Source organism: Squalius cephalus (genome assembly GCF_949319135.1).
Source record: "Squalius cephalus genome assembly, chromosome: 22".
Taxonomy (NCBI): domain Eukaryota; kingdom Metazoa; phylum Chordata; class Actinopteri; order Cypriniformes; family Leuciscidae; genus Squalius; species Squalius cephalus.
The window spans coordinates 6968690-6990727 of NC_137143.1; the positions used below are offsets into that span (position 1 = coordinate 6968690).

General features: G+C 41.3%; 2 protein-coding genes across 6 annotated transcripts in view; both read left to right on the forward strand.

Annotated features, from left to right (window-relative positions):
- On the forward strand, positions 1-21180 carry ushbp1 (Usher syndrome 1C binding protein 1). Of its 5 annotated transcripts, XM_079858360.1 has the most exons (15): positions 1-227; positions 1295-1416; positions 1499-1647; positions 2637-2800; positions 2887-3096; positions 5068-5288; positions 6122-6262; positions 6492-6559; positions 6656-6767; positions 7678-7906; positions 8072-8230; positions 10101-10198; positions 10292-10414; positions 19523-19605; positions 21102-21180. In XM_079858360.1, exons 1-14 carry the CDS (start codon positions 219-221, stop codon positions 19569-19571), a joined length of 1854 nt encoding a protein of 617 aa, XP_079714486.1. In that variant the 5' UTR covers positions 1-218; the 3' UTR covers positions 19572-19605; positions 21102-21180. The 5 variants fall into 5 exon arrangements, with proteins under 5 accessions (XP_079714486.1, XP_079714485.1, XP_079714482.1 ...); XM_079858359.1 differs by lacking the exon at positions 21102-21180 and having other exon boundaries at positions 19523-19977; XM_079858356.1 differs by lacking the exons at positions 19523-19605; positions 21102-21180 and adding an exon at positions 11250-13324.
- nr2f6b (nuclear receptor subfamily 2, group F, member 6b) overlaps positions 21159-22038 on the forward strand; it is an 8714-nt gene continuing 7834 nt past the window's right edge. Inside the window, exon 1 of the mRNA XM_079858364.1 lies at positions 21159-21424. The gene's annotated coding sequence lies outside the window, so the exon portion shown is untranslated. The remainder of the gene's footprint in view (positions 21425-22038) is intronic.

Here is a 22038-nt window from a genome sequence, read left to right on the forward strand (position 1 = left end):
AATCAAGAGAAGTGATGTGTTCAGCAGAGAGCAGGTTTAGCCCAGTAAAGTGGAGAAGAAGAGTGTTTGATCAGGATGTGCTGAAGCTCACGGCGTACACGCTTCACAAGCTTCACAAGCTTCACAAGCTCGGCGAGCAGAAGAGACAGAGACAGCACTGGATCACTCTTTCATTCGGGACATTCCCTAAGGACAGGACCTGAACCAAGATCAGACAAATGACACAGGTGAGTTTCTGGGACGGTGACGCGGTGTACTCTCAATCTGATCCAAAAAGCAGAAAAATAGTTTTTGTTTTTAAACACATGTTAATGCAACGTTTTAAAGTGTAAAACTTTCTTTTTTTTAGTAAAGATCATATTTTAATAACGGTTTAAATCATGAAATGTCTTTTAATTATAGTATAGGCCTAGTGCTGCAAGGGAATTTAGAATAGTCACCAGTTTCAAACCAAACTCAATTCATTGGCAGAAACATCTACAGCAAAATAGGTCCCTAAACCATATAGTTAAATGATATTTATATCTGAATACTGAGAACATCAGTTTGAGAGCTACTTTTTCACAGTAAGCTCCACAATGCAGCTGTAGGAAGTGCAGTTACAGGATGTGCCTGTTTCCTCCTCCTCCCCTCAGAACAAAAGGGTGCAGAAATCAACAACACCCATATTGTTTTATAGGCATCTTCATGAGTTTGTTTTGATGTACAAAGATCTACATTATAGAACAATTTAGATATGAAGAGTTCAGATGCAAAAGCCTCAAAGTGCCATCTGAAATTTTCTTCTAGAATGATCATTTTTATCAAGCTCGTATATATAAGTTCAGTAATTTCACTTAAATGACAATGAAGATTACCTATTAATTGTCATTTAAGTGAAATTACTGAACTTATACACTAATTGAAATATACAAGCTTGATAAAAATGATCATTCTAGAAGAAAATTTCAGATGGCACTTTGAGGCTTTTGCATCTGAACTCTTCATATGTTCCAAATTAAACCAGGCTATTCGGACTCTTCCTGCTTGTCATGTTAGTGGAACAATCAGAGTGAATGTTTTGAACTACTCCTGTGATACAATAGTCACTTTTAAATGTCATTGAATTTACTTCTGAGCCCTAGCATCCTTTGTTTGCAGATGCTACTTGGATTATATTGAATGAAAGTGTTTAAATACTTATTTTAGGCCAGTTGATAGTGTCATCTCGCCTAACCCAATCTAGCTCAATTCTTTATCTGAAGTAAGTAAAGACTGGTTTTGCACATTATTTCACACAAGTGACACGTTCCAGCAGAGATCGGACAGTCTGGTGTCAGCTGACTCTGAGCTGGCGCAGTGTGAGACGGAGGTGAGCACTTTACTGCAAGTCATTTCTGAGCTCAACAGGAAGATGGACTCCTTACAAATACCACGGTAATACCCGTCTCAAACAGTTGCCAGCTATGTAGTTTTGCTGTAACAAGTACAGTATGTGAAAGGGTCTGTGTTCTCACAGAGAGATGAAACCGGCTGAGGGTCACGCGTGGGTCAGTGGGTGCGTCCCGCAGCAGGGCTTGAGATCTCCGGCCTGCAGCCTCACAGCGGTGGACGCTGGCACAGCGTCTGTGGAGACCAAGACCAAGAACATCTGCAGGGACTCAGAAGGCACGTTCTGTTTATGCAATGCCTCATCGTCAATCACAGTAAATGCTGTGTCAGAACGGACAGCCTGCTATTTACTGGACTGTTGGTCCTGCCAGACTTTTGTTTCCAAATGCAAAACTACTTATTAAACTTTAACTTTAACATTTCCTATACGCATGCAAGTATGTTTTTCTAAAAGACTTTGTTTGTTTTTTTATTTGGAAGGAAAAATAAAACTAAAAATCAAAAACGTAATTTTTTTTTTTATTAATTTATGAATTGTGTTCATAATGGAGTGCAAACAACTAAAATGTTATTATTATTAATAATAAATACTTTTGCTGTTTTAAATATAATAATTTGAATAAAAATAATGATCATAAAACATTCTAGGAATTTGACTGATGTTCAAAATAATTAGTGATGTTTTGCAACATTTTCTTTAGATTCTTTAGAATTTGGAAGAAAAACTAATACTAAATCTAGAAATCTAGGAATTGTGTTCGTAATGGAGTGCAAACATCTAAAGGTTTATTATTATACACACATTTTGAACGTCATTCTACATTTTTCCTCCCAACTTCATCCATATTCATTCTTACAAAAAAAACTCACCAAAAGAAAATAACACTAACAAGCAAAACCATTCATATCGTTATTGTATTCATATTAATATTATTAACTTATATAATTGTAATATAATATTTGTATATATAATAAAATTATATAGTAATAATAACTGTCTAAAGAATAAAGTAAAAAATAATAATTTTAAATGATAATCAAAAATGCTGATGAATTTGACTGTGAATAATTATAAATTGAGAATATTAATGTTATTAATAATAATACATTTCAACACTATTAGTGGTGTTTTATCACATTTTCTTTTCTTTACATTTTTAGAATTTTTTGTAGTTAATTTAATAACTGTCTGAATAATTTGAATATAGCAATAATTTGGAAATGTCCATAAAAAGAAAAAAAACGAAATGTGTGTTTTTCCACAGGGGGCAGCAGTGATCTTTGGAGCGAGCTGCAGAAGGTTCTCTCTGCTCTCGAGACCTCCAGCGGTCATGGGAGGAAGATGCTCAGGCTGCAAACTCAGGATTCTGAGAGAGTTCAAGCACACCATCTCTCTGCAGGCCGGGAGAGCTGGGTTCAGGCTATACAGGTGCTCATCCAGCCTCTCGCTGTAGCATGTATATACTCTGCTGCATCTGAGCTTCCTCAGGCTCTGATCTCTGTAATCTGATCCAGGTGCTGGAGGAGATGGAGAGCGATTTGGGGATCTCATACCCCTCTGCTCTGCCCCCTGATGAGAGACGTCAGTATCAGCGGGATGTTCTCTCACTGTACAAACACAACCAAGACCTCAACACCTCCTTGAAGAGCCACCAGGAAGAGCTTATAGGAGCTGAAAGTATGCTGATTGATCTTGAGGACGAGAAAAATTGGCTGCAGGAAAAGGTTGATTGGGATATTCCCAATTTTTACATTTTGGAGCAATTCATGGTACCATTAGACATATTGTGAATATATCAAAAGTATATTAGAATATGATTGCGTATATAATTATATTAAAATATATTTCAATATTAAAGCTACACTGTGTAGGATTTTCTCCCATCTAGCAGTGAAATTGTTTATGACTACCAACTGAATATTACTTTCTAGCCCCTCCCATTCCGAGGGCGTTTTAACTCCTACGGTGGCCGTATTATTTCAAATCTGCCGGCAGTCGCGAATAATCTCCCCTCGCATTCATCACGGTGCCACTGAGTGTAAAAACGCAAAAGGCAAAGCTTGAATTTCCAGGTATGTCCCTCTTTGGCTAATGTATTTTCAAGATGGATGCGCAACATGGCTTCCGCCATTCGAGCGACTCGGTCGTATGTATTCTAAATGGCAGATTACACTTACGAGAATACTTGATTAGTTGGTTGAAGTGATTACACATTAATGAGAATGTATAATTTTGAAAGAACAAAGTGTTTTTGCTAAAAATCAACTTAAAATAGTACACAGTGTAGCTTTAAAAGTTCATATGCCACTGAAACATTATTTTAAATTATATTAACAATGTATATCGATAGAACCTCAAAGTATTAAAGCTCCAGTATGCGACTTTGGTATTTGAACACAAGAGGGCGCAGTTTCCAACAATAACAAAGGCGAAGCTTGATGACGCTATGAAGGAGGTGACGATGGGAGATGTCGTTTTTAATGCGTTTTCACCATCTAGCGATATATCTACATGGAATTAATGAATCATGATCACGGATGAGGTAATTTATTCGTTTTTGTATTACCTGTATGTCTGATCGTATTATTTTATGTCATCATAATTAATGAACTGCAAGGAACGTGAAATGTTATGCTATATTATCCCGTTACAACATACAGCTATTTGTCAAATGATTTGTTTGGTTAATGTTGTGCAGTTTTACGTTTTTATGGTTAATGCCGTGTTGTTTAACGTGTTCAAACCAATATCTAAAAGTAAATTTGAACGAACATTTGCAAGTAATGACTAAATATTTTTTTTAACATCATATCCGATTGTATTTAATTGTACTGCCATAATCTCGGTCACCACACGTGATAAAAAGCCTTACCAAAGTACAAAGAGCAATATAACTTTGTTTATAAGTGCTATTATTGACAGTTGCATGTCTTACCTGTCTCAATACACTCGCGAGAGAGTCTCTGTCAAGTCCAAGATAGTCGCGCAGCTCTCTCCATCTCGAAATCGCCTGCCGATATTTATCCGGGTTTTATTCCTCCGTTTGTCACACAGTCCGCGACTCCGCGTGTATCCGAATATGGACGCTTTCGTTTTGTTGGCACTTCAATACTCGCCAAAGAGTTCGTGATCCATAACAGCTATAACCATACAGTCTATGGCTATAACGCTTTAACCACCACTTCCGCATTTGACCATGCGATATTCCGGTGTGGTGGGTCATATTTTTTATTTATTCTTTTTTTATTCTTTGTCAGACGTCTTTATTGTTTATTGTGATAAGAAAAAAAACCTCAATAAAGTTGTTGTAAAAAAAAAAAAATCCGGTGTGGTGGAATATCCTATCACATGGTCCACACCGGAAAAAAGGATAGAGCGGACATTGCGTCACTGAGGCGCGACATTTCTTTTCCGGGACGGCCAGTTATTTAAAATCGGAATTTCTCTGAAATAAAAAATCTTTGGAGACTTTTGAGATATTGTAAGTACACAACTGGAGGAAATATATCACACTGTGCAAGTTATTTTCGGAAATTTTATTACAAAATTCCTACATATTGGAGCTTTAATACACTTACTAATAAGTTAAAAAGTCTTCAAGTAGGTAATTTGATGAAATAATGTTCATTACGTATTTTTAATTCAGTCATTTAATTGTAATTTTCGAACTTCCGCTGCCGCTGAACTTTTGGCAGTTAGTGGACCTGAAGAGGAAGTGGCTGTACGGAGTGAGTCGTTCTCCTCCTGTTAGTCCATCATTGTCCTCTAGTCGAACTTCAAGTCCTTGCTTTTCCTCTCCACCATATCCTGGATCCCCTCTGATGTCCCGCAAACTGCCTGGCTCCAGGCCGGACTCCCCTTCATCTCCCTGCACCGTTGATTCTGTGCTTCAGGCTGAGATCGAGAAGCTGCAGAGGTGAGAGATTAATAGCTTTATCCATCAATACTGACCTCTTGATTCCATTCCCTCCTCTCTCACCTAGATAATCTCATAAAAAAAATCTCAAAAAACATAAAAAAAAATACATATGGGTGCAAACCAGGGCATTTAGATGGTTGTTGACTGGTTGGTGAGGTGTTCTGAGTGGCTATGCGGTTGCTAGGCTGTTCTGGATGGTTGCTAGGGTAATTTTTCACTGTCAAAAGTTAAAAGAGTCCACCCCCAAGTCTTTGTTGTTCTGTTCACTACATAGGGAATGTTGCCCACCTTTACTGTTAGACTATGGGATTTCTTTGCTTTTTTTATTGTCTGCCTGGCCAAAATTTTGTAAAAAGAAAGAAAAGAAAAAAAGAATTTATACACCTCTTGTCAACAAGATAAATTATTTGAGGTGTCATTCATATATATTTGTGTTTAATGTAGTGATGAAATGGAAGTAGAGACATGCATTGTGATGTACATCCAAGTGAAACAGATTATAGAAAAAGAGAAAAAAAAAATATATTGTTGAATGGATGGAGAAAGATCTTAATGCGAGCTTGCAGTCGATTTACCGAAAGTCATTTTGACATTTTGATTAAGAATTACGTGGTCAAAAAACAAAAAAAACAAAAAATTAACAAAAATGAATGGATGCTTTTAGAAAACAGATAGGGTGAATTTTTATTTCTTGCTGCATACCAGCTTAATACTTCGAGTTAAGGTGTTGGTAAAATATTTACAGTGATAAAAAATACAGTGATTTTTGTATAAGTTTGAAAGGCTGGAACTGTTGAATCTCTTCTGACGGGTGTGCTTTGTTTGAGCAGGTGTCTGGAGCGACTGAAAGCTCGGAATGAGCGCCTGAATGCCGCACTGGTCAGGAGGAAAGGAGAATCAGAGCAGCTGAGCATGAGTCTTAGCCGACAGGAGGCAGACAGCTCGGCTCTACACATGGCTCTGGCATACTGGTGTGCTGCTGTCTTCACCTCTGTCTCACACTGCATGTGCCGAAAACTGCCACTGATCCAGGATCAGGGCTTAGTCACTTTGGCATATCACGATTGCTTCTAAAACTGATCCTGAAACTGTTTTCTTGACTCTTTTTGATATTGTAAACCTTGACCTTTGGCCCCTAAGATTGGCACTTGGAGCGTGTGTGTGTGAGTGGTATGCTGATAATGGCTTTTTGATTGACAGTGAGGAGTGTGAGGAGGCTTACAGTGACCTACTATCCCTGTGCGAAGCCAGAAAACAACAGAACGCAGGTGCTGCACACTCTTTGAATTACAGCTCATGTGACACATAAACACATTAATGTACAACCACACGCACATACAAATACAGTGTTTTTTTCCTTACAGAACAAATGAGCACACCGCAGTCTGACCTATCAAAGTTAACAGACGTGAACTCGGACAAAGGCGAGCCATCCTCCAGTCCACCAGAGGGCACTGCTGAGAATAGAACAAACAGGTTGTTGCCTCATATTTACTGTTGCTCAACATATGCGAAATGCAATGGGAATCAGCAAAACAAAAAATTTCACTGGAAGGACTTGAGATGGTAAAGAGACATATTCCTACGCAAAAAATGCTTTGGTGATCACTGACACACCAATTTGCAGTGCTGACCAATTTGTAGGCATCTTGGTTCGTCTCTGACCTCTGTGTGGGCGTTTCAGAGAGACATGTAGTAGCACGTTGATCTGTCAGACGTGGCTCTTTCATGCAGAGAACTCTCCTCATGTGTTTGGAATTTGCACAATAATGCATTTAAAAGTTAATGACCAAATGTATCATTACAAAAGTTCACAATGCTGTTGCAGATTACATATAATGTGGATAACATTGAATAAATATCTTTTAATCAGGTTAGATACTGATAATTAATCACTCAAACCCCTGTATTTAAACCTCTCTACGAAACCGTCAGACTCGCACATCCGCGAGTTTGTTTGTAGTTTACACTTTTTATTCATGTTTGTAGTTTTAATCGAATCCTCGTCCAACACGCAATGGGTTGTGGGCAATATTAGCCGTTAGAGTGTGCACGGATCTGCACTTCGAATATCTAACCGGAAAAAGTAGACCATCCGGATATTTTTGGAATACTCATTTCAACATACTATGATTTGGGACACACTCATTCTAATTTTGAATACTATTTAGGATGGATAGTTTGCAAATTGAGACGCAGTGATAGTTTTTTTTACACTTGACTTTAAGCTTATTAAAAAAATTCAAAAAGTTATTTTATAATACCTGTTTCTATAGTGCAATACATTGATAAATAACTTGGTAATCCATTTGTCTGATAATGAAACAGACGTCATCTTAGTTCTGAAAAGCCTCTGTCTCTCTCTCTCTTTTTCTGTACACTCCAGCTTATCGGGGCAGGAGTTTGAGTGCAAGGCTGGTGTAATTCTCCAGAGGATCACCAGGCTGAAGCAGGACAGGGCCACAATGTGTATCCCGCAGCGGGGCAAAGCAGGAGAGGGCAAGATCAGTCCTGACACTGGCACGCTTGCAGGGGTCAGAGGTCGCACCAGTTCACTTTCCAAAAACACCAAAGAAGAGAAAGCAGGTCTACTGTATGAGCTGGTGACAGTCAGGGTGGGCAATTTTGAAAAGTTCACCCCTACTTCCTATATTCAGAACAAGTTTTATACTTAATATAATTTATATATATGTTATGAGTGTGATGCAATGCAGTTTTATCATATTTACTTTACAGTTGAAATTTACAGTTTCTCGTAACTTGATTTAATTTTTTGGCAGGAGGAGATGTCAGAGATGCGTGGGAATCTTCGGCTTCTGGAAAAAGAGAGACGGTGTTTGGACCTGGCGCTGATGGTCCAGAGTGCCCAAGATTCTGCTGGTGCTCTGATCCTGGACAGTCTGCGAGATGAGCTGGGGGAGAGGAGAGCCACCCAGCAGGTGCTCTGAAATGTGTGACCTCATATGAGAAATAATGTGAATGACCTAAAAGCTTATATTTCTTTAATAGCCTGCAAAATGTGATATCTTCACCTCTGACTGTTTAGGACAGTGGTGTTCAGTCCTTCTCCTGGAGGGCCACTTTCCTGCAGAGTTTAGCTTCAACACTCTTGCCTGGAAGTTTCTTGTGATCCTGAAGACCTCGATTAGCATGTCCAGGTGTGTTTAATTAGGGCTAGGGCTAAATTCTGCTGGAAGGTGACCCCCAGGTGCAGGACACCACTGGTTTATGTTTGCATGGTCTCAAAATGCCATATCTTCTGGGTAATATATTGAGCTTAAGTTTAAAGTGCCCCTATTATGCTTTTCGAATATTAGTTTGTGAAGGTAAAAGAGTTGAAAAGTTTTAAAGATCAAAGTGCAAGACAAATAAGCTTATTGTCTCCTAAAAGAAAGAATAGATTCTGAACCATTGAAACGAGTCATCAGTAATTCCAGTCTCACTTCCTGTGTTACATACGTACATAACAATGTAACAAATTCACATAATGCCAGCCTATGGTCTTCATTGGCTGCCCGTCAACAATGTCTACTTTGATCTGCCCTCAAACACTGTAGTTGTAGCTGAAATTAGAAGAGTTTGGTTTGTGATGTTGACATGTCGAGAAACTGTGAATCCACTTTGCATGCACTTCAAAAAGATGAGGACCCAAACTGGAATTTATACATAAAAAGCAATGCCAATGTTCGTATCACTGTATATCAAGCGCTGAAGCCTCCAGAGCTGAAATGTAGAAATGGTAATGGGTATATTAATAAGCTGCTATGTATATTATGAGAGATAATAATATACCTTGACCTTGATTGCATATAAACCTATTGTAGGTGACTTCCAAAACAAAATTAGGAACCTTTAAAATAGCTTAATAGGGTCACTTTAATACTTCAGCCCCTCTGCCACTGAAATATTGACGTTTGTTCTTACAATTAGGAATCTGTAGAGTTAATTTGTCAACAGAAGGTTAGTCCAGCTGATCTAGGGCCCTGTTTACACCTGGTATTAAGATGCGTTTTGGTCGTTCGGGTCACAAGTAGACGAGGGAGACTCATACCTGTTTACACCTGGTGTTTTAATCTCTTTTAATCTCTTTTAGTCTCTTTTGTCCACTTTCAACCACTTCTGCCCTGATTACTTCAAAGGGAGGCAGGGTCTATGGGTGGGTAAATGTGTGTGTTTTTTCCGATCTTTCGATCTAATGGACAAAATCAGCTTGCGCAATTTAAATTTGAACAGGCCTGAAGATGACGGAAAAACGGAGAATGTAAACGGAGAGCAGAAGCTTTCGTTTCTGCTCTAACAGCCGTGAGACCAACGCCGAAGTGTGTGTTAGAAATCTGGCAATGGTAAGAGAACATTGTGCTTGGGACGTTTTTCATCTTCAAACTAGACTTGGGTCAGTTTAAATCCCATCTGCCTAGTGCGCGTCCCATAATGTTTATGCATTAGGTCAGTAGGCGGAGAGTAGACGGTCTTTTGTGGCTGTTTGAACATATTCGACCACATGAGCGTCTACACTACGAAAGCAATACCACGGTCGAATGCGTTTTCGACTACCTCTGGAAGTGGTCGAAAGTGGACAAGCTCAAGACGTTTTAGACCCTGTTCACACCTGTATTTAGCATCATCCACTTGTGATCCGATCGACCAAAATGCATCTTAATACCAGGTGTAAACAGAGCCTAGGTGAACATGTACAAACTGGTTTATTAACTGCTCAACTACCAGATGCTTCATCTCTTAGAAATTCAAAAAAAAAAAAAAAAATGCTTCAAAAACACTGAAAAGTGACATACCTGGTCTCGGTTGTAGAGAATTGCTGAAAATCTGGCAAATATAGAAGTTGAAGGGGGAATTCCTGGTCCTCGCAATCACTCTATTCTAAGAGAACTGCAAGCAGCATTGCAAAGGTGGGAACAAAACATCAAAACACATACAAACTCATACAGTTCATTAAAAAAAACACATTACTTAACCTGTGGATGCTCTACTTCCTGTTGCAGGGAGCAATCACTGAAGAAGAGAGTGGCGGCTTTACGTGAGTCGCTGGACTCAGCGGTCACAGACAGCACCACTCAGAGGAGGGTCAACAGAGAGGAGATTGCACGTCTCTCCCGCTACTACAAGTAACTCAAAACCACATGAACTTTACATCACAACACTATCATTAGCATAATAACTAAAGTATCTGAACTCACATGATTGTCATCGCAACAATTGATATAGTCACATGGTCACCCAGTTTATAACAAGAAGGTCTAATATACCTAGAGCAGGGGTCTCAGACCTTGTTACTGGAGAGCTACCATCCTGCAGATTTTTGCTCCAACCCCAGTCAAACACACCTGAACCAGATAATCAGGTGTGTTGGAGCAGGGTGGAACTGAAGTCTGCAAAAAGGTAGCCCTCCAGGAGCTGACCTGGTGAAAGCTATCCGTTAAAGCTATCTGACAGTCCCACTCCTTTCGCTAACAACTATCCTGACATATGTAATATATAGCAGAGGCAAGCTGGTAAGAGATGTGCAGGTAAGTCTCACTCGCATGGCCTCAAGAGGCACACTAGCAACTGATGCTAGTGGCTGTGGACTTCAGTGTTAGTGCATCCAATTCCCATGCCAGTTGATGCAGATTTGAATCTCGTTTTGAATGGGGTAAGAACAACAAGTTTCATTGGTGCCGTGACCCAGGTGGAAGTGGAGTTTTTTGGGATGAGTGTCAGTGTAACAGAGGCTAACTGGTAAAAGCTGTGATAGTAAACCCTCACTCTCCTGGTCTCAAGAGGTGCACTAGCATCCTTGTCAGCGTCCACGACTCCCACACCAGTTGACGCTGACGCCGCTCAGAGTATTGCGAGCAGTTATCTGTGTCAAGTTAGCGTTAACATTATCTGTGTACAGCTAAATGTCAACCACACATGTATGCGAATGCTAGGATCAATCACAAACATTTTTTTCAACAGTAAAGTCTCAAGCACTTACAGAAGTTCTCGAAAAAAGCACCAGGAGCAGCTGTGGCGACTGGAGAAGCAAATTGCAGTCATGAACGAACGTCACGCTACCAAGGAGGCTGAGCTAAGTGCCACACTGGAAGCTATGAAGTGGAGGAGAGAGGAGACCATACTCTAAAAGACTTCACAGCACAGTTCTTAGCGTCTTAGCGTAATTTTATTGACAAATATTTCCGAAGGCTAATGTCTAGTGGAATTTGACTAAGAGGTTGGGTAATGATTGGCTCAGAAATACTGAGCATATAATCCAATGAACTCCAAAAAACAAAATTGCCACTAAAATTGTTGCCAAGGGTGTGCCATTTGGCACTTTAAAGGTTAAGCTTTTGCTGAGATATTATGTATAATTTGGTAGTAAAATGTAACGCCTTGCACATTTTATTGGTGCATGATGAGTATGTGCATTTTGTAAAACATTTGTTAACAACTTTTTATCACTTAATTAGAACCACCCAGGCTCCAGACTAACATTTGAGAGCAGTAGCTCTGGTGCCACTAAGTTCTACAGATGGTTGTACTGGCACCAGCACCTTATTTGGTGGCGCTGGGGGGATTTTTAATCATAAAGGTAATTGAATCATATCACTATTGTTTCGCATTAATAAGTGCATTTACTAATAATATTACATGTTTATTGATTGGAAATTGAACAGTAAAGCACTGAGTTTGAATTGAAATGCAGATCAAACTTGTATTAACAACAGTATCATGCAAAAATCAAATTTTATTGGGAAAAATGTTAATGTTCTCTGTTTGTACCATTGTTGTACTATAGTATCATACTGAACTGACCGACAGCATCAGGGATTATAAAAGGAGCGCTCTTTACTTTCTTTCTGTGTGATTCAGTTACAATTTGAAGAAAAGTTTTTGTTTTTCATGAGACTTTGCGACTTCCTACTTTTCCATATCTGAAATCGCCCCCTATACCCTCAAATAGGGCATTATTTGAAGGGACTGCCATTTGTAGTGGTGTCCGAAACCAGTGGATGTTATTGAGTGCACTCATTCTATCCCACACTGCACCGCAATAACGAGTGTACAGCCGATGTACGCTCTACGGCTGTCCGAAATTCGCTCACTTGTTTTCATTCACTCTTTCAAGTGAACAGTATTAGTGGACTATCGTATTGAATAGTGATTGAGGGTTTAGGGTCGATTTCGGATTCAGCTACTGTATTAGGGAGTGGAAATGGCTAACAAGTCAATAAGTGCTCCTCTGCCGTCAGTTATAGTCATTCTATCACATTAAAAATAACATTCAAATTGTTTATTATTTATTATAAAAAGTGTAAAGCACTTGAAAGTCATTGAAAATGGCTTGAATTTCACTCTTAAAAGGTTGTACGAAGCCTGAGATGAGTAATGTAAAAACATTAGATTATTTCTGGCACAATACCATGGTTACAGTTAGCGTTACTACATTAAATCCATGGTTCCTTGAAAAGCCTTCTTTAACTTGTTCATTCATGGCACAATGTTTCTCTTGGATTCCATATGTAAGCGCTGTTTGATCTGAAATCATATCTGTGGTTTATAACAGAATTCTTTGCCAGATTTGATTGCTTCTCACTAAATTTTGCAGCTATGTTATTAATACTGTGGCGAATTCAAAGGCTTTCTATACTAATCTCTCAGCGCTGTCAAAATTTAATCACACCAGCAGGAAAAACGTCACAAAATGCGACCATTTGGTTGCAGTCTGGAGTCCTGCCACCATAACTACTAAATTGTGTCGCCTGTTACATACGCAAAGTACTGAAAATCAGTGTGTAAATAAAGGTCTGTAAATCTTTACTTGCATTTGTATAACACTACGCTGAAAGTGTGTCCCATCAGGTAATCAAAAGTCATTGGGACAGGCTTTTTCTGGGCCATTGATATAACTGAGCTCATGTGAATGTACATTTTAAATACATATTTCTTATAAGTATTATTCATTTCTTTATGTGTACGACTATGTGTCTGTAAAAAATTGCAAGTGCATTTTGTTTATCATTTAAATTTATTAAAGCTTTTGACTGTTTAAAAACTACTGTGAACTGGTAATTTTCTGTATAAAAGCAGACAACAACACCAACAATAGGTGTATGCACATTAGAAAAATACTGTCAGCTTTGTTCATCTAACAAGTCACAATTGCACTGACTGAGATCGCTATGCAAACGCTTTAACTCTGACTCCCTCTCGTGTGAGACCTTTCCCTCTTTACAATCAAAGCAGCTGCATAATCATTTTCATTTAAAAGCATTTTTCTTTGTGAGTCTCAGAAAAACAGATCACAGAAAATGGGTCAGTGTATGTCAGAAGTGGAGTGACTTTCCCAGCGCGTATCACTCTTCCTGTGAAGATTCGGCCTCACGATCGCTCTCACAGTAGAAACGGGGGGAAGGGAGGGACACACAATAGAGAGAGAGGTCAGAGGAGCCTGACTCACACAATTGTCTTTGCTTTTCACTGATCCACGTCTTTCAGTGCTGCCTGGGCCAGCTGACTTCAGCTGTGGCAAAGGTTGAGTGTCACACCCCCAGGGTTAAAGGATTTGCTCTCTGTTGTAGGAGCTGGTGAATAAAGGGGGTCATGAGGTCACGTTAAACACAGACTCTGTCCTGAACACGCCTGCTAGGGAAGATCTGAGTTTTAGGGATCATTTGGATAAAGATAATGATTATGTCTCTGATAGCTCTGTGCTGAATAAACTGCTCACTTCAGCTCTGAAGTGATGTGGAAAAACGTCATAATGAATGATGAGATAATCATTCTTGTTTCTTCACAGCCATAAATAAATTTGTGGGTGATGATAAAATGTGTGAAAAAAATAGACTTGTCTGTACAGACCCGAGGTATGTACAGACCAGAATCTCATTGAGACTTTGATCTAGAACCAGGTGTAGTTGAGACCAGACCCTCCAAGAAACAGACCCAGACCAAAACTAGACCTCTCCAGATCCAGCCCCCCAAGTATAATTTTTTGTCCTAACTGTTTACATTCACTTATGATGTAACGTATCGGTTACTGACATAACCTCGGTTCCCTGAGATAAGGGAACGAGTATTACGTACCTTTTATAAAATTACGCATTGCTACTGCACAGCCATAACAGTGTTGAGGCTTACCCGCACGCTATTGGCTGGTCAGTGGGAACTGCACGAACCAATGGCAGAGCGGCATAACTGCGTGAACCAATCGGTGCGAATCCCGCCAGCAATACGATTTTACCATGGATTCAGGTTTAAGCGACTGAAGTGACGAATCGCCAAGTCGTGTGCGCCATAGCACGGCCGTATACGCAATACTCGTTCCCTTATCTCAGGGAACCGAGGTTACCCCAGTAACCGATATGTTCCCTTTCGAACGGTCAGTCAATTGCATAGCTATATGCTCTGTGGAACCAATATAATCACGCCGTGCTATGATAAGCGCAACGACTCAAGTTGGATGCTTGCATAAGGGTCCAAAGCAAGAGCTATGACATGTCATGATAAATGGGCCAAGGGCCCTAATATAAGGGGTCGGCCTCACTCACACAGAGAGACATGCACCTGCAGTGCAGGGATACCAAGTCATAAAGACGCCCGGCCAAAGGCATAATTTAGTTATGAAGGGCCGGGCTCGCATAACTCCACTGGACCATGCCCAGGAGGAGGCCATGCCTCTCGTGGAGTGAGCTGTAACGCCTATGGGCCATTGCAGGCCCATAGTAGCGTATGCCAGATCGATAGCGTCAACCAGCCATCTGGACAATCTCTGCTTCGTGACCGGAAGCCCTTTGGTGCGGCCACCGAAGCTCACAAAGAGCTGCTCTGTGTACTGGGCGGAGCATTCAACATAGCACTTTGGGCACATAGCCGTGTCTTGGTTTGAGGATGACTTTAGAGTCAGCCGGGCCAAACTCCAGACAGGAAGCGCTGACAGAGCGCTTGAAGGTCCCCCACTCGCTTAACTGGTGCTAAAGCTAACAGTTGTGCAGTTTTGAGCGAGAGCAGTTTCAATTCGGCCGTCTGTAGCGGCTCGAATGGAGGTCCCTTAAGAGCCCGAAAGACCGTGGATAGATCCCAGGAGGGCACCGTAGGGGGCCGTGGAGGGTTGAGCCTTCTAGCTTCCCTCAGGAAGCAGACAATCATGTTGCTCCTCCCAACTGACTGGCCAGCCACCGGCGCATGAGAGGCTGCGATGGCTGCCACATAAACCTTGAGCGCGTGGATGGAGTACGGCCTGCATCCAGCAGCTCTTGGAGAAAAGGAAGTATCAGTGATACTTCACACGAGACTGGGTCCTGGTTCCTGGCTGAGCACCAGTCAGAGAACACAGACCACTTCAGAGCGTAGAGGCGTCTCGTAGACGGAGCTCTTGCCTCGCTGATTGTGTTTAGGACACCTGCTGGGAGGTCCGTAAACTCCCGTCAAGGGGCCATACGTGGAGGGCCCACAGTTTGGGACGGGGGTGCTAAATCGTCCTGTTCGCCTGAGAAAGGAGGTCTTTCCTCAGGGGTATCGGCCATGGGGCTGCTGTGAGCAGCTGAATCAACTCGGGGAACCAAGGTTGGGTCCGCCAGAGAGGGGCCACGAGTAGGACTGAATGTCCGCCCTCCCTGATCCTTTTTATGACCTGAGGGAGGAGCGAGACCAGAGGAAAAGTGTAAAGGGGAAGGCTGGGCCAGTTGTGGGCCAGCGCCTCCCTGCTCTTTGAGAAATATATCGGGCAATGACAGTTGTCTTTGGAGGCAAAGAGGTCTACCTCTGCCCTCCCAAAAACATTCCAGATCATTTGAACCGTTTGGGGATGGAGGGTCCATTCTCCTGGGGACACGTTGCCCCGGGACAGCATATCTGCTCCCTGGTTCAGTCTGCCCGGCATGTGCATCACTCTCAGTGAGCGCAGGTTGCCTTGTGCTCATAAGTGGAGACTCCTGGCCAGTTTGTACAGCCGTCTCGACCTGAGCCCACCTTGGCGGTTTATATAGGACACAACTGTCGTGTTGTCCGTTCGGCCCAGGACATGGTGAATTTTTAGATGTGGTAGGAAGGTTTTGAGGGCCAGCAAAACCGCCAGCATTTCTAGGCAGTTGATATGCAGCCACGCCTCCGTACTTGTCCAAGAGCCGGAGGCCGGTTCGCCCTTGCACAGAGCACCCCATCCTGTGTTGTAGGCATCCGTGGTGACAACCATCCGTCTTGAGACCATTACCAAGCTTACCCCTGACTCGAAGAGACTGGGACTAGACCAGGGGGCCAGGGCTCTGATGCAGCCGTGGCGCCACGCTTGGGGGGGAACGAGCCCGCGAGTCGCTCGTCTGACAGCCACGCTCTCATTTGGGCCGAGTCTAAAACAGCACCCAGGAAGGAAATCCTCTTCCTTGGAAGCAGAGAGCTCTTGGCTGTATTTATTCTGAGTCGTAGGCATTTTAAATGACTGAGGAGCACAGATCTGTGATGGTTCAGTTCCTCCTCCGACCGGGCCAGAACGAGCCAGTCGTCGAGGTAGTGTATTCCCATTTGTCTCAAAGGGGAAAGCGCTGCATCCATGTACTTCTCACCCTTTTCCCAATAAGCTCATCACTTCGGCACGGCGGCATAAGACACGTTGCTTTTCACCGAAGTGTGGATTATGCTCGCAAAGTGTTTATAGCCCATCGTGACACACCAGGGATGGCTTTCTAAGACTCAGCCCGGTTGGCTAAGGGTTTTTATAGTGTCGAGTGGCGGCGCTGTCGACCCTCGTGTGGTGTGGAAGAGGAAAAATGCTCTTTAACCGAGCACAGGGGAAAAACAGCTCAACAGCTTGCTCGAGATCGCTGGCGGGAGAGCGTGCTGAATCAGGATGGCCGCTGGCTCGCTCTCTGTTCCGCTACAGGCTCCTCAAGACACGGCGAAGAAGGCGTAGGCTTCGTAGTTCGCCAGTGAAGTACAGGATTCGTTGCTGAAGGAGATTTAATCTGAATCCATGGCAAAATCTAGCGTCTTTTATAGGCAGATGCCCCGCCCCTTCTGGTGGGCTCTGCGCTCAGCACAGCGGGCTTTGCACTGATTGGTTCGCGCAGTTACGCCGCTCTGCCATTGGTTCGTGCAGTTCTTACTGACCAGCCAATAGCGTGCGAGTAAGCCTCAGCACTGTTATGGCTGTGCAGTAGCACTGCGTTATTTTATAAAAGGCTTCAGTATTCAGAGAAAAGGAGTTCTCTCCATAGCGTATGGCTACGCAATACGACTGACCATTCGAAAGGGAACTGACTATCAGTTTCAAATACTTGTCCCAAAGTATACATTGCTTGCATCCCATCTGTTAACAGATATTAGCCAGTCTACTAATACTTTAATGAGAGTTTGTTGACATGTAGTTGCAAAGTCACTTATAGTTAGTAGAATGTCTAAAGTGGACCATCGAAATGAAGTGTTACCCATATTTTAAAATAAGCCTACAAATTTGGCACACTATTTATTTATTAGTTATTCATAACTAATTCACATCCATACAGACGTCATAAAACGCAGGAACTTCAAATACGATAATCTATCATGAAGAGCATGTCACACAAATCCAGCAGCATCTGTGTCGTGTAAAGTGTTTTAAGAGCTTAGGGATGTTCCGATCCCTGGGAAAAAACTCACAAAAACAAGAGCTGTCAATCACAGCACGGGGGATGGGTTATTAGGACCCCACCCCCGCTTTGAAAGCACACACGCACACACAGCAGGCTCTGACCCACAGGGTTAAGGTCACCTCATTTACCCCAAACATCATGTCACATTTAAATGCGCTTCCCCCTGAACAGCATGAGCGGATTGTGGCTGGCCGATGCTCTTTTTCTCACAGATGTCAATGCTCTCTTTTTCCTCTTACACCGTTTTCCTCTCATTTCCTCTGGCCCTCCCTTTCTTCACTCTTAACCTCTCACACTCAGTACTTAGCAGTAAAGCATACTGCTATTCAGATAAAAAAAGAGGTTTGACCCTGATCAAATGAGTGAATGTTTTTCTGTTCTCTCTTTTTCTCTTTCTTTTATTTCAGATGTCCTACAGACTATTAAAGCGTGGATAAATTAATAAAAACATCTACTCACATTCCTTCCAAACTGAACTAATGGAACTGAAATGGAGATATTTAGCAAAATGTCCAAACTGATCTTTTCAGTAGGTATACAAAAGTGAATAGGGAGCACTGACTTTTTAAACAATAATGGCTTCAAAAGACTATAGCGTGCACATGGACACGTTGACCACTTTTATAGTGTTTTTTTATTATCTTGGCAGTGTTTGGGTGAACTAACCCTTCAAATAATAACATACTGTGTCATTGCAGATTGGATACATTGGAGTCTCCATGCACAACCCTAACTGACCCAAAACCACTACACCACACAAACACTGACCTCACATAAACCCTAACTCTCTTTTCTAGTAAGAGACGGATTAAGAGAGTAAGAATCTTAGAGGTGAAAGCAGGCAGCATGGGCCTAAAGGGAGCATGTTTGTAATCCCTTTACCCAATAAGATGTCTTCATTGAGCGTATTAGAGCCCATTGAATAATCCCAGCTGACCCTTTTTTCTTTCCCTCCTTCTTGCTCCATCCCTTGTTTTCCCTGTCTCAGCTACAAAATGGTAGTTTTGTATTTTTAGTGCAATTTATTTACTTTTGCTAATCATTACAGTTAAAAATGTTTAATATTTCAGTGACAAATTTAATGCAATCAATCGCAAAAAAACTAACAAAAATTACAGTGGCTGAGAGAGCTCAACACGCTGCAACTGAAGAAAGCGCATACGAATAGAAAAAAACACCAGTAAATCAAGAAAACATCTTCATCAGTTTGCCAACACATGTGCTGCATATACTCACAACACAACCAAATACAGAAACTCACAACACAACCAAATACAGAAACGCGCTACAAATACTCACAACACAACATACATTTTATTCAAATTGGTTTTATTTTACAGATACACAATTTAACTTTTTTTGTTCAAAATTTAGTATATGCCTTTACTTGTGCTAACGTTAAGTGCTTGACAAGGTGATACTTTTATAGATTCTATAGGAACATAATCAAGTATTATATTAATTATTCCACCTTTGTTTAGAGGAACACTTGACTAAATATTTAGTTGGTGCAACACATCTTTAAAAACCTTGTAATCAATACTGAGGTCAACTTATTTGAATAACAATTGCTCAAGTGTGACTTTCCCACAGAATGAGGGCAGTTTTCTCTGTTTTTCTCAGGGTGGAGGATGTTGATTCTTGGCCCTGCCGTGCTCCGCTGTGGCCCTAGCAGATGTTCCTGTACGGCCTGCTGCGGCGTGCTGGTCAGTGTCTGACGCTCAGTCTCTCTGTTAAGGTCAAAGGTCCCACAACATCGGGAGACAGACCTCTCGTTTGGGTCAGAGAGCACCATGACGCTAATAGATGCTGAGTTCAGTGTGTGTTTGTGTGTTGCCCGGGCAAATGGTTTTACACCTATGAAATGGTTAAAGTTTAAACCCACTTACCACATTCCTCAACACCTGAACCAAGAGCTCAGACTGTCTGGGCTATTAATATTGTAAGGCCACAGCATCGTTGAAACTAAGCTTTTCCCTGAAAAATCTGATAAGAATAAAACCTTTGTAAACGCCAATACTATAATACAGATGATAAAAGGAAAGAATTAAGGGCAGAATAAAATTTATGAAATTATGACTGGATGTTCCAATGTGTGCGCATACTAGGTACTAGGTAAATGATCTATGATAATCTGAGATATATATTGCCTTTGTTGAAAAGAGAGACTCCAGGAGAGGCTGTATTACGGATCAAAGACCAACAATTCAACCCCAGAAACCTGGAAACACAGAGTGAAAACAAACACAGCAAAGCAAGCAAAGAGAGCAGAGAACAAATGGCTCAAAAGGTGCCATTTGAAATTTGTAGGATGCAAATTTTTAAATGATTAAAAAGAATAAACATGACTTGGAAAATAACAAAATAGCATCAATACAAAGAAATAGTATCAATTTGTATTAGAATATACTGTATCACAAAGAAGTAATTTAAGAGTGTCAAAGATAAAGAAAATAAATAAAAAAGGTAAACATATTTAAACGATTATAAAATTATTTAAAAAAAAAAAAAACTTTTGTGGTTGTAACATCTGACATAACCCTGTTTGCTGGTTTTAGGAGAGTTTTGACACCAGCTAGACCAACCAAAACCAGCTAAGACCAAACCAGCTTCAGTTTTCTCAGCAGGGTAAAAGCCAAAACAATCAGATGAGAAGACAAAAAGATTTCCGTGAGCTTCCTCCTCAGAGAGTGATCTAAAAAAGCTCTAAATCAGATTAACAAATCAGCTCTAAGCTCTTCACTGCACAAATACACCACATTTACAGCTGCTCAGCACAGTACTCAGTACTCTCCTAGAATACATCTATATAAAATAAAGACTTCTTTAATAATATTAGGTTATGATTGGTTATGATTGAAATAAGATGAATACAGGGCCTGCATGGTTTTTAGTTTTTTTGACACTGTCCAAGCTAAAGTTTGGTGAGTAACTTTCTGCAGTGAAATAACAAGCTTTAAAATAAAATCTTTGGCTGTAATCTGTCATGTAATTTGATTTCAATCCCTCTAACACACCTTATCATTACCTTCTGATGTTGAGATCTTCACTTAGGATGTCTTCACCATCCTAAGATGCATGCTGAGTGCACCTATGGTCATCCCTTGAGGGGTTAACCGTGTGTGTGGTAACACATTCCTGGTTGTTTGTGTAGAGTGGCTACAGCCCACTCACTGCTCTTTGACTCTATTACCCTTATAAGGCAGGCGGCACCATGGCAACCAGAGGGCTTGAATAGCAGTGTCAAATCCCTGAACACACAGACACACGCTCGCTCACCCGCCACTACTCAGAGAGAGAGAGGGAGAGAGGGAGACAGAGAACAGTGCAAGGTTTGTTGGCCAGTCACCACAGACGCTCGGGTCAGCTGTCTCTCCTGACTGCTGGATCTCATGATTTACTGATGAATGGAGAAAAGCAGGGGATGGGAAGTGGCAGACGGTTAAAAGAGCTTCGGATCGGTTCCTGGAAATGCTGAGGCCCCGTAGACCATACGGCTGGACGAACCGGCACTGACGAAACAAGGTACGGAAGGACTCTCTGTCGTATTTGCACAGAGCGTACTGAGACTTTCCTCTGCATGGTCAAAAGGTGCTTCCTTCTCTACAGTGAGAAGCAAGTTGAAAGAGCATTCTGGATTGTGTTGTTTAACAAAGGGAAAGACCAAGGAACTTTCTTGAACTTTGATCCTTGAGGAGAAGGGTGGGGGCTGAGTTCTGTTTATCATTACCCAGGTTGCTGTCTGCATGTTTGGCATTGTGGTTTAGTGCTGTTTGGAAATCAACTCTTCACTTGCAGTTTAAAGGAGGCAGTTTCTTTTGGACTGTATGAAGTTTAGATGACCCCAGATTTTATTGCTCAGATGTTGCTCTTTCATAGCTCAGGGGACTGGAGTTCTCAGTTATCAACTCTCAGATTCTCCTAACCCTTAGGGAAAGTAAAAGTAGACACAAATTAGACCACAATTAAACCATAAAGCTATAAAATGGATGTTGATATCTCAGTTAACGTGGTCTCGGAAGAATTTTATGAGAAATGTTTGAGTTCAAAGACATTGGTATCTTCAGAGAACACTGCTGAGGAACTCTTCTGAAACTCTGGAGAAGACACTTATGAGATTAGTGGAAACTATCGAGATA

Bases quoted from the DNA above. Each gene is read 5' to 3' on its own strand.
- ushbp1 (XM_079858356.1), top strand. The intron at 6,768-7,677 runs GTTGTTGCCTCA...TGTACACTCCAG, and splicing joins GCTGAGAATAGAACAAACAG to CTTATCGGGGCAGGAGTTTG. The intron at 10,415-11,249 runs GTAACTCAAAAC...TTTTTTCAACAG, and splicing joins CGTCTCTCCCGCTACTACAA to TAAAGTCTCAAGCACTTACA.